We start from the raw sequence: 13,486 nt of genomic DNA, 5'->3' as shown, positions 1-13,486 counted from the left end.
AAATCAAGCTTGTGAGTTTTTCCACAAACACATCAAAAAGGATTCTGTTTTAAAGACCAAATGCCCGATTTTATAAGAACATTTCAGCATTTTTTTGCATTAGAAATTGCACACCTATACAATTACCTATGTGTTTCTGGGCATTTATATATTCCCAATGATTACAGTAATTTTGCTTGTGTGCGCAAACTCCTGACTTGTGCATGCAAGTAAAGCAGGGGCTTAAATAAATTGCACATGCAAATCCATACTTGAATATGCAATTTTAGTAACCGTAATTAAAAATGTAAGCATATTTTTAAGCCTCTCCTTTTAAAAATTGGATGATATAAAGTATTTCTTAAAGTGGGTTAAATTGTATTCTCATTGCTATGATTTCTTGCTAATTATAATAGTGTAAAAGAGACAGTTATACAGAGAAGAAAAAAAAAGAATTGCATAGCTTTAGCTGATCTATTATAAAAGCAATTGGCCTTGTGCAAGTTGTGAACCCAAAAAAAGAGCACTGAGATCTTAAATCATTAAAAACTACAGTCTTATAATAAGGCCATAACAAGAAATGGTATCCTTGTAAATAGTGACTGCACTATTCTTCAGATTTTTATTGTTAATAACTGCCTGTAAGAATATTACATTCCTCCAAGCTATGCCTTCTCTAGAAAGCTGTTCTAAAGTTTTGTAATAAAGTAATAAGTCATGTCAGGGAGAGCTTTAGTAGGCTTTCAGTGTACCCCTTGAGTGTGTTCGGAGGCATGAAGCCAAGTGCCATTAATTATTCGAGAAGTGTGCTGGTAACTGACTATTCTTACATAGAAAATCAGTCTGACATAATGCCAGCCAACAAATGTCATTGCAACAACTAGCAGGCTGGGAGTTTTGGTACTTGTAAAAAGTTGAAACCTTACAACTTCAGAAAAATTGCTTCCAAAAAAGCACCTGCAAAACAAATGAAATTATTGCTATCATAGGAATTAATTAACCCAGGCTAGCAGATTAATTTCTTATGGACAGAGAAAAGTGCATCTGCAGATTCAAATGGTCTGTTCTTGCACACAGAATAGAGAAATCCATGAGGAACTACCTAACATACATACAGAGTTGAAAACAAAAAGGTTTCTTATACTAGGGGGAGAAAAGGGAAAAGAAGGAAAAATGGGGAGAAGGGTGAGACAGAAATATCAGTTTATAGTATCAGCAGAAGGGACAGAGAGGAAGAATGACATGTATATGGTAGCATTTGATAAAGGATATCATAAGATGGACAAACTGCTCTCTATATATCAACAATTTTTGTACATATATCTAGTAAGACAGCACTTTAAATTTTGTACATGTATCTGGTACGAAGCATTTTGAATCTTTCTAATAGTAGGAGGTGTTTTTCTAGCATTTAGTTATTACGCTCAGATCAAGAGATTATGGTTTTATAACTGTTATCACCACTCAGAGAGCTCTTTTTTAACATTCCAATAGAGAAAAATCTTTTTGGAAACCAACACCACATTGGCCACTACCTGAAGGTATTTATGATACTGGGGAAAACTTTACAAACAATGTAACAGGCACTTACTTGAACTAGACAACAAAGCTAGCCATGCAACTCTGAATTGGGAGATCTCTCTTTTCAAAATTATTGTGAAAATAGAAGGAAAAAAAGAAGAAAGAGAGGAGGCCATAGCTTAAATGAGCTTGACCACTTATTCAGCCCCTATACTAGTACCAGCATTGCAGAGCAATCATCTGCTGTGGGTTTGCATTCATTGTGATCATGAAAGATACACAAATGAGCACCTCCCTATAGAAATGCTGCTTTCACTTCTATGATACAGAGATAGATGATGTACAAAAGGAATTAGCCACAAAATGGATCTGATCACTGTAGAACATTTTTTCCTCTTGCAGAAAGAAATATTTGATACAGTCCAATGCCTATTTATAGTGTCTTCTGATAAGGTAGGAGTCCTCAACTGTACATAAGAGTGTAAATGATTCTGTGAAAACAGAAGCCTTTATGGCATTCCAAGTTGGACACTAATTCCTCTTGAAATGATATGGAGAAATTCCAGCAAACATAGGTTCCTTCTGCAGTTTTTAATAAATAGTATTTCCTACTGCTGCTTTTCAGACTTCTCTTTTGTAGCATTCATTGCAGTGTTGAGAAACTTATCACACTCCTGCGTTATCCCTCCCCCCAAAAAGCCCTTCCAGCTACAACTGTAGCCTAACCACTATTTCGGCTTTCCTTTATGAAAAGCAATCTGATATGCTGAACAGCTCCCAGCAATGTTAAATAAACTACTCCCTATATGCGTTATGATATGGTGTCCTTGGTCTAACAGATCTCCTTGATTTCTGTATTGCTTTAGTCTGAGGACTACAGCAGCAACAGTTTCCTCCTTTTATTTTTGGAAGTGGTAAAGAAACCTACAGAAGAATCTGTCCTCTTCAAAAATGCAAGGATGTGCCACTGCAACATGCATCGTATAGGAGCAGACATGCTCCACTCACTTACAGTGCACAAATTCTTCCATTTGGCCTTGGCTTCTGCATTTACAGGAACTAAACATGTTAAATAGAAATTATTAAAGTTTACCTGGAGATTCAAGCATTCCTTCCATATTCTGACATGCGCCAGTGAGCTTTCCTGACTAGTGCTGGCTACTGAAGTATGCTCCTCCTTTTTGGTCCTTTGTGTTACAAGTTCCCAAATAAGCCAGAGCAGTTGAATAGAGGAATACTTCTTCTACCCTAGAGATACCCTGCAGTGAAGATGCTGGGGTGTTAACTATTACAGCTGATTATCTAGTATCTCAGTTTTCAGGATTTGCATAGGTGCAGAATGCTCCCTGGTATTGCCATTGTTCCAGGTCACTCAGATACCAGCTTTTTACTGGACAGGACTGAAGGAATGGAGAAAGCGTTTTCTTAAAAATAAAGCTTTGCAATAATGGAACAATGATGAAAAAGTAATAAAATGCATTATTAAGATTATACTTTAAAATGAAGAGTTTTTACAGCTGCTGTGGACAGATTTTGGGACTCGAGTAACTTTGGCCATTTTCTGCAGCGCTGCATTGCCCTGAAGTGTTCTCAGGGTTACATTTCTGCTGCTTTTCTAGTTAAAGGTGGTTACTTGAGATGCTGGAGATGGCTGCTTGGAGATGCAATGATCTCTTTCTTCCATTCTTTTCCTGCAGACCTCCCTGATCCCAGGAGTATGCAGAAGTATATTGCAGGAAATTAATTCCCTTCTTTTTCACTGCTGTCATGTTTCTTGATTACCATTTCTATTGTGTGCCTTAATTAGCCTGACTGACTTCTTTTGTTCACTATCTTCCTAAAACACAGTGGTGTTCCTTTAAAAATTATGCAGTGTAGAAAATAGTATTTATACCATCTCCTTTGAAGATTTATGAAGTCTGTCTAATTGTGGATTTTCTATGGGGTCTATCCATAAAATATCAACAGAAATAAAGACTAATTTGGGTATGGAGCAGGGCATTTGAGTATGCATAGTTCCCACCTGAAACAATTTATTAGATTTCAGGAGTTCCCACAACAGTCAGCAGCGAAAAAATAGTTGCTTACCTTTTCAGGGAGGTGCATCCTGTTGTTTTTGTCTCTCTTCTTCCATCACTAATAAAGTACCCCAGTCTTCCAGCCATTTTTGTGACTTGCCATTTCTGTGAGACACCTTGACTTTTTGTTCTTCCAATTCCACAAATATAACCGTAGTGTATTTTTATTCTGTGGCTAATAACAGCCTGCCTGTGTATTATTGGTGTTTTGCACATCTTTGAGACAACTTCAAGACAGTGTGCCAGGTGAGGACCTTCCAGCATCAGTGTCCCTGCCAGAAGCTGCTGACAGAGATCAGCAACAGCTATGGAAACTAGGGGCTAGATTCTGCCATTACCACCTTTACCAATTAACAAGAGGTCTTTATGGCCACATACAGTACATTCACAGTACGTTTAGGCACATAGGGTTTTAATGCATGGACAAATCAGAGATCATTGCCACTATAAATAGTGAACCAGCTTTGGTAGTCCTGCTTGAAAATTTTGAGCCAAAGTTTGCAAAGGTCATGTGTGTTTTTTTAATGCTAGCTCCTTGTGATAATGCCAGTAATGCAGCACTGCAGTAATGGGGTAGTGCAGCCTCCGTACAGTTAAAAAATGGAGCTTTCCCATTCTCATAGCTTCTGGTTTTTACCTAGGCAGCCTTTTCATTGACTCAGATGCCAGAAACAAATATGTTTCTCTCAAATCACTGACATATCTTCACTAGTCAGAGTATAATCACTAATTTCTTCCAGACATATCTAAGTGGCATGAAAGCTGCTTTTGTTTTGATTTTAGCCTGAGTTTGTTTTTCACTGTTGGAGCTTATACAGGCATACATAAAAGGGCCTAACAAAATGAAACTATACAGTCATCTCTGGGTCCCACTTTAGGAAGGTGTATCTGAGCTAAACACACACACATAATAAGTTGCAGCAAGGTGCAATATAGCAACTTTCTCAAAAAAATCAACTGTATTGACTTATCAGTACAGTTTATAAAATGTGTTTAAGGGGTAATTTTAAATGGTTGCAGACCCTCTGTAAAGCAGTGTAGCCTGTATAATGAATAGCTTTTATTTTTATGGATATGGTCTTGATCTGTAGTTTCAGTGCTTGATATTTCCAATCAAATGAGCCTCTTCTCAGCTGCTTATAATTTTGCCAATTTTGTATTCATTCATGCTGAAACATTCTTACCTGCCATCTACCAGTTATAGTAGCAAATTTTATTTACTATGTTAGTTTTGGAAAAAATAATTCAGCTAGTTCTAAGAATTAAGTGAAAACCAAATTGTATCAGTATTGAAAACATTTTCCATCTCTTTCTTTGAGTAGTACCTATGCATTTAGAATCATATTCTTAAATTCTAGTCTATGTGAAAGTGTTTAGAATGCTCTTTTTTATTTTTTCGAAAATACAAAAATGAGTCCTTAGTCAAGATTTTTTAAAGAAGAGGTTAACAATATAGAATATACACCTACAGGAAAAATCTATAAATAAGGTGACAAATACAATGGGCAAGCAACCTGTTAAAGTATCATTCTGCTTGTGATTAACAAAGAGCACCAGTTACATATATTATTCTTACACTGTCGCTTGTCTCTCTCTTGCTTGTAAGTTAAGGGGAAGCCAGAATAAGGACAGTCTTCCTCCCAGATCTTTGAAAATCCTTCTATTACTAGGCAATGATAGTCTCCAGCAGCAATATGAAAAGCAACTTAAGTCACTGAGTAATTATTGCTCTGTATGCAAAAAGCAAAGTTCAATAAAATAGTTTGTTGTCACACTGCAAAAGCTATTTGAGCCGCCTCAGTGGCAAACAAGGTGTTTCTCTTTGTTGTTATCAGAAGTCTTTAGCTGCCAACTTAAAAGTCTTTGAGAAGTAGCTGACAAAGCACCTTAAGAAGCACAGAATAGTATTCACCTGTGCTGTGTATACAGATCCCAGCTCTTTGATGAGCTATTGAATTGTATCTAGTATGACAGGCAGTGATAAAATTAATATCATTGACTGTTCTCCTTGTCTGTGTGAATTTTTTGGATGAACCACCACTTCAAAAACATGGATGTGACCTGAATCATTGCTCAAGTTATTCTATTGCAACTAATGTTTTACACAGAGAAAAACTGCATTGATGTAAACTGAAAATGCTGTTTGATATATACCAATTATCTCTTTTGTCATTTCTTCTAATCATTTTAATAAACAACCTCAATAGAATATTGAAATATGGGAATGACAGAAAGTAAGTCACTGGGGAAAAAAAAGAATTATCAGAAAAAGAAAAAACAATTAATTTCATTTACCTATCTTAATTATGTAGCTATATTTAAGGAAGCAGCCTTATACCTGCCTTTTTTTCCTCTCCCTTGTTCCTCTCCAAAGTCAAGGTTGTGAGTAATGCTCTTATCTGTTCTCCACCTCAAAGAATAGAAATACTAGAAAGCAGAAGATAGTTGCAAAAGAAGAGATTGACTGGAGCATACAAACACAGATGCATTTAAGTGCATGCTGAAGCACACAGAAATATAATCCATCAAATTTACCACAAACAAAAAAGGAAAATCAGTCCATTGTCCCCCAAAAGTTGGGTCATTCTGTCACTGAGTTTCCTAGGGGTTTCTGTTTTCCCCTCCTTACCATCTGTAGGAACTGAACCAAACTAGAGCCTTGTTTTCTTGATACATGATGTCTTCTATTCTTGTGGTTTCAACTAACCAGCATGTTCCATAATCTATAATCTATCATGGCTGGTCTTCCTCCAACGGGGGATGATGCCTCATGTTTCTAGCAAATCCTCCTGCACAGTCTCCGCATCAGTTTGAACATGACCCAAAGTGAATTCCCTCTCTTTTCTCACAGTCCATTCATGACCTGAATAAAACAAGGATCATGTGAAGAGACAAGAAACATGAGATTACTTAATCTGATAGTACTCACAATCAAAGCTTCTCATAGCTTCATTGTCCTAATTCTGTAATATCCTAATCTTGACTTTGTGATCACATTACGCCTTTTGTAATATACAATGTGCATCTTTTTTTCACTTGTTCTATATACTCCTTTGTTCTTTTCTAGAAACTTTTACAAAAATATAAATTGTTTAAAATAGTATTATAGTTCCTTGTTTCTGCACAGTGGTAGAATAGAACAGGCCTTATTGGATTGCCCTTTTTATAAAGTGCTCCAATATCAGAGGGGTAAGAGGACTTTAAAATTGGAGTAATTATATATTGACAGAATATAACAAATATGAAGGATGTCAGTCTCATAGTGCATTAGTGGGTTTCAGTAAGGAATTTAAAAAAAATGTATGAGGTGGAAAAGCATAGCAAATTATGTGTTTCAGAAAGATTAAAACACCTCTTCCACAGCTACTGATGGTTGCCATTCATTGTAAATGACAACAGATTCTTCTCTATTTTAATTTGATTGATGAGTTTTCAGCAAGCATAAAAATCCCATTTTCATGAGAAATGTCTTCCCACACACAGACCAACAGTGTCAGACATACCTAAAAGTTGCTTCTAAGTTTCCTTTGGACTCCCCTTACTTCAACTAACTTGATAAGGTCAATTCAGATGTTGTAAAACTGAAACAACTGAAAACTGGAATCAACTTCTTTCTTTCACAATAACATGCTCCCACAGAGCAGTGAAAAAATGCTCCTTTTTTTTAAAGCAACAAGATGTATGACCACTAAGATGACCACCATGTTTGTATTTTCTGGATTTTGTGTCTATAACATCATACACCCCCCGGGGCTGGAGAAGAACTTACTGGTCATAACTGTCTGAAGCAGTAAAGACTCTTCTGCAAGAGAGCCCACAACTGCATTTTGTAGTAATCGACCCATGACCTTATTTACTGGACTGGGCAATTCAAAAGATCCTAAAAGTACTGTCCCATTCAACATGAGGTGAAACCCTCACTGCCTGAATAATGCCACAAGACCAGGCCCTGTGGCCCACCAGCCTACACACAGGTCAGCCTTCGGTTGCCTTCCCCTGGATTGGGAAACGTGTCGGGTTTCGCAGTCACATCTCAGCAAAGTATGGCTTTCTCTGCATTTGCTGTAATATGTATCCAGCTGTCATTTCAGGTTGTTGGGGCACCGCGGGGGCCAGCACCTCCTTGGGGGCCAGTAGTGGTGGGGGCTCCCTGGGGGTGGCCAGGCAGGGCCTGTCCCACCACCTTGGGCCTTTGGTGGTGGGCTAGGCCAGGACGTCAGTCTGCAGGTGGGCCGAGCTCGGCAGGGCCTACGGCTGGGCAGGGTAGGGCTGTGCCACGGCGGAGCTGTAGCCCAGGCAGGGACCAAGCCCTCAGACAAAAGCAGCTCCCACAGGCAGGGGTGGGCCTCACGACCACTGTCAGGGAGTCTTTCCCCACGGCCCCAGTGGGATGGGGCCGCCCTCGGCTGCACGGCCTCTGAGCTGGCCCTGAGCCCCCACCGCCAAAGACCTGGCAGGGGGATGCGCTTGGGGCCCTTAGGGGTGGTCACGGCCCTAGACTGACCGCGCAGCCGTGCATGGGGAAGGGCAGCTTCCCACAGCGTCTTGCACCACACGTGCCATCCTGTTTGGAACAGCTGAGATCGTGTCTCGTTTTAGGCAGTAAGTGTACAATGCACCTCGAAAGTTTTCCAGCCTGCTTCAATACCTTTGCAAATAACATCCCAGTGCTAAACTGTTTTGCAGCTGCTTGATAAATGCCTTCTCCCACTCTCTGCCCAGGCTGGGAGGCTAGCAAGCCATGAATCACTTTCAAATCTTTCAGAGTTCACCAGAGCTTTGCGTAGCATTAATTTATCTTCATATGCATCTATGTAAAATACAAACAAAACTAAATGCTGTATATTAAACATTAAATAAGGAAAATGGTATTAATTACAAAGTTTCTATAGTTTAAAAACTCATAGTCAAATCCTGATAAAGCTGCAGTAAAGCACATTTATAGATGTGTTATCTTCTATGAAGCCAATTAAATTATCAGTGCTTCTCTGCATGATCTCCGGTATTTCATTGGAGAAAACTTTAGTGTCTTTGAATTGTTCATTCAGATACCCTGCTAATTACTTAACCATTAAGACAATGTATTATCTTCCCCCAGGCTTTACAAAAGTCAAATCTCATACAGTTCCTATAATTAGTAACTCACAAAGTCACTTCTATTAGATAACGTTAGGGAAAATAAGATGCCTCCCAGTGATTTGGAAGTTAGAAAAAAATACTCTGTGGTAACAAAGATAAAAACAGACTTTAGGTTTTTTTTGAATAGTCATCCTTAGAAGCTTTTTCAGATGGCAGCTTTTCATAGTTTAAATTTTAGTTTACGCTAACATATGCACAAATAATTTGTGAAAATGATAGATGCAATAACTCTTAGCTAAATGAAGAAAATGTTATGAGAAACTTTGAAAATACTGATTTATCAACCCATACAAAATGAAACTTTCTGCATACATAAACATCTGGAACAAACTTTTAACTTACTTGTAATATATTTACATAGGGTACAATTTTGCATGGGAAAGACGGCTTTTTTCCTTCTCCAAATATAAAACCACAACCTATTTATAGTTTAAAGTTTCTGAGTTTCTGATTTGCCCATCAGGCAGTTTGTGCACTAAGTAATTTTGTGTGGCTGAAATCGCCACAGGAGAATAAACAATAGAAATAATAGGAAGGTAGGCAAAATCTGAGGAACTTGGTTAACATTAAGCGTGTAAGTAAGCCTATGGATTAATCCCTTTACAGAGTCGTATCCTAATCCTTATTTTAGACAGCATGTGACTTCAGGACTCTGAAGTTGAATACAACATCTAGTGCTCGTGTATGGTTTGATATCACAACCTGCAGTCACACACAGCGATTTACATGCAGTAATGCAATCTGCAATCTCATAGCAGAACATTTACAAACCCCAATTTTACAAAATGTTATGCATAAATCAGAAATTACAATGGAATGCATATACCATTGACTCCTTTGTGCAATTTTCCTGTAAACTGTAATTGGAATTGCTGTGAGCTACAGTTGGCTGACAGTGGTCTTGTACAGCCTTAAGCTCCACGAAGACACTTGAGGCCAAAGGAACAGAGAGATTCTTTTTCTTTTCTTCAGGGGGAGATACATATCTGAAATCATAGCAGTTGAGGCATTTCCTAAATGAGCTTTAAAAAACCTGGGCGGTAACTTCAGTGCTGGCAATTTTTCTGTGGAAAATTGGAAATTTAGCAATTGTTTTTGTTAATTGTGCCACCGAAACACAATATTTGCTAGCAGAGTTTAAGCTTAGATACGTACAGCAGCTGATGTGCTGTATTTCAGACTTGTGCTGCATCTTCATTGATTTTGATAGAGTAACAGTTTATTTTCTTTCACCTTGAATGTTGGCAATCAGCACTAAGTTATCCAGAGAGGTGAGTTATCCCAAGCTTGTCATCTTTTGGGGGTTTTCAGCTTGTGTTACTTTATCTTATTTATGAAAGGCTGGTTTTGGTTTTTATTTGCAAGTATCCAATAATCATGGTTGTGTGATTCTACATTTGGACAGGGAGTGGGTTATCAACAGCTTTGTAAATTTATCCATAGAAAAGCTTCCCTGATATCTTCCTGTGCCTCAGAATTTGTGGTACATAAATGGATAAATGTATTTGGGTTGGCTTTAGAAGAAGTAAAATGATCCACTTATTCATCCATTATTTTTTTCCCCCATCTTTTCCATGAGTATGTATGTGCTTTCTTTTAAGAGGCATAACATATCAAAATCATAATTGCTTTAAATACATTACAGAATACCATTTTAGAATAAAACATTTACTTTTTAAAATTGGAAATTAATCTTCTCCTTGAGTTTTATTTTGGAATAGCAAACTACTTGAAGTTTAAACAAAGTATTTCTCTTCAAAGAGAATGCTGTGTTTCTTTTGATCCAAAGTGGTTTGTCATTTGTGGAACAGAAGGGAAGAAGGAATGATTTCAGAACTGACAGACATGCATTTCAGAAGTAATAAGGACTTTAAAGTGCCCTCGTTTTACTTTGACTGAAACTGTAACCTGGAATTGCCAACTCTTTAATTACAAACTTATTTGTATCATACCACATGTATGAAAGATAGCTATTAAAAGCAAAAATTTAATATTCATCCTTAGATAAGCCAGGGCAGGGTTTGGGCATGAGAATAGAAGAAAGGAGCAGGCAAGCGTAACACCCTTCCCCAATTTTGTCTTACCTCCTCTCTTCCTTCCTTCCAGCAAAGCTAAGAGGAGTCGGTGCCTTTGGCCTATATCTACAATGCTGCCTTCTTCCATGCACCAAACCTGCTGTCCTTCCAATCAGTAGAAAATTACCACTCGCTATAATCATAATTGTATCAGACCAGTAGCCTTCTTTCAAGGGGAAAATCCCTGCTGTTCCCACCCCTCTTATCTTTAACACCAGACATACTTTTTTTTTTCTTTGTCAGTGGCAGCAGGGCAGGATTCCTCCCTAATGTCTCTTCAGCAAAGTCAGAACAACACACTGGGAAGAGAACTGCTGAAATTGTTGGGTCAAAATTAAGCTCTTAAAATTACATCTGAAAAATTGGCTCTTGGATTCTGATAGGCAATCAACTGTTATGTTTTTCGGTCCCATCTTCTCACTCCTTTTCCCTCAGCTACTACTGAAACTGCTTTTATATCAAGCAAGTCCTTTGGAATCAGAAGCAAAACTGATCTGTGTATATGTTAACTAAGAATTAATTCTTTTTAATAACTCAATATGAACTGATAGTGCATCCATAAAATGTGTACTTTGGGGTACTTTTTAAAGAACACCTCATTTGAATATCGTTATTTTGTCCTATTACAAGAGAATGAAGTACTGCCTAGTTCGTCAAGCAAGGTAAAGAAAATAGTCTTGAATATGTCAAAATAAGAAAAACCACATGCATTTTCAAAATGATATTTTTCGCAATGGTTTTCATCATACTGCTGGAGGAGTCAGAAGGAGTATAAGTCTGTACAGTCCATACATGTTTGAGTTGCACTTTCATTTGTTTCAGTTCTGTTTTCAGATGGGGAAGCCAGAAGATAGTAACTGCAATACATGCTGGCATGTGTAAATGTGGTAGCTGGCAGGAGAGAGAAAGAAATCTCTGTTTAAACATGTATGATGAAGCCTGAGGATGGTGTTAAAATAATATTTTATAATGCAAACCTGGCAGATTTATGGTAATATTTATTTTAATGAATAGCTTCTGCTTTAAAGGCCTGCGAAAAGGCACGTAAGATTGTGCTGTGGTTAGGAACGGCAGGGACCCCCCTGCTCCAAGTAACTGGGGATGTGGTGAGCTCTGACCATCGCAACATCCCCCGTCCCCAGGGCAGCTGCTATCCAGGTTGTCTCCTGACACAATTAAGAGTAGTCTCATGCTTGTGGTAGTTTGTGCTAGGGGGTATTGGCATTTCCTTCCTACACCTCTGAGGGTGGTTATTCCAGCACCTCCCAGCCTCTCATGACAGCAGGGTGCAGAGGACGCAGCTGATGTGGCCCTTCTGTCACAGGCTTCTCAGGGGACCATAGGCAAGTCAGATCCATCTGTAAAAATACAGGGATGTCATCCTTGTCTCATCAAGGCATTGTGAGGGTAAATATATTAAGCATTGCAAGTCTCCATTACTTACATAAGGAAGCCGCATAAATAGCTTTGGTGGATAAGAAGTTATCTCACTCTTTCTTATTAACAGATGGAACCTACATAAAAAATAGATAATATGCTTTTGTTTAGTGATATTAGTGAAGTTGTCTAGATAACAATTTCCAGCAGCAGTGAGGACTGTCTGTAAATTTGAAAGCTGTCTCTTTTAATGATTTCCCATTATAAACCAAGAACAGATTTATTTTTTTTTAGTCGATATACCAAAGTAAAAACTGTGAAGAATTGTATGATCAAAATAGCATATATATCTAGGCTGGAAAGGAAAGAAGGTGCATTATAACTTCACGGAACAGATTTTACTTACGACCAAAACTTGCTTCTATTAATGAAACTTATTTTCTTGTTTTGCAGCTTGCAGGCCAGGATTCTATAAAGCATTTGCTGGAAATGTAAAGTGCTCCAAGTGCCCTCCACACAGTTTGACTTACGTAGAAGCAACTTCTGTCTGTCAGTGTGAGAAAGGTTACTTCAGAGCTGAGAAGGACCCACCAACTATGGCATGTACCCGTAAGTCTGATTAGTACCAGTGTCTGCAATTCTCTTCTCCTGTGCCTCATTTATTTATTTTTGTATTTTAAAAAAATGACATGAGTGTGTACATTTTGTGAAAAGTTCCATTCAAGGTAACCAAAAGAGATTTTTGAAATCAAAATTCAAACAGCATATTTCTATTTACTCTAGATATCCCTAAAAATACTCTCAAGTTTCTTAGTTTGGTGACTTTTTAACTTGTAGTTCTGAGAGAAAATACAAGGTGTGTAATCATTGTCATATAGATAACAATGTTGAGTTTTAGCTACCAGTATGTATTTTAAATACATGAAAATATGCTTGTACAATAACTTTCAAAAAACTGAGGCGTCACATAAAGAAAAATACTGGTATGACATACTTTGCTGTCTCCCCAGATTTAAAAGAAAATTATAAGACAAATATCATCCCAACACAATCAAATAAAAACTAAACTCTCTAAAAAAGACAAGAAAAATCATAAAAAGAAAGAAAAAAGATGTATCCAATCAAAAGGAAATACAATTAAACCGTCTTGCATATCATCTTCTTTCAACAGTTATTCCCTCTTAAACAACTGTGATAATGAAAATTCTTTAGATTTTTTGATAATTTTTAAAATACAACATTTTGTGATTTTTTTACTAACCTAAATTTTTCATTAAGACAAAACTAATGCCCAGCAAACTAGGGTCAGAAATTCTG

At 37.6% G+C, this 13,486-nt stretch overlaps 1 protein-coding gene across 5 annotated transcripts in view; it reads left to right on the top strand.

Moving 5' to 3' along the window:
* EPHA6 (EPH receptor A6) overlaps positions 1-13,486 on the top strand; it is a 529,864-nt gene that overhangs the window by 255,380 nt on the left and 260,998 nt on the right. For all 5 annotated transcript variants that reach the window (XM_069785494.1, XM_069785492.1, XM_069785496.1 and 2 more), the window contains one exon: positions 12,623-12,778. In XM_069785494.1, the coding sequence (XP_069641595.1) occupies positions 12,623-12,778 (156 nt within the window). The remainder of the gene's footprint in view (positions 1-12,622; positions 12,779-13,486) is intronic.

Source organism: Haliaeetus albicilla, chromosome 6, assembly GCF_947461875.1.
Source record: "Haliaeetus albicilla chromosome 6, bHalAlb1.1, whole genome shotgun sequence".
NCBI lineage: Eukaryota > Metazoa > Chordata > Aves > Accipitriformes > Accipitridae > Haliaeetus > Haliaeetus albicilla.
Note: the sequence above shows the minus strand (reverse complement) of the source record. Positions and strands in the feature narration are given on the sequence as shown.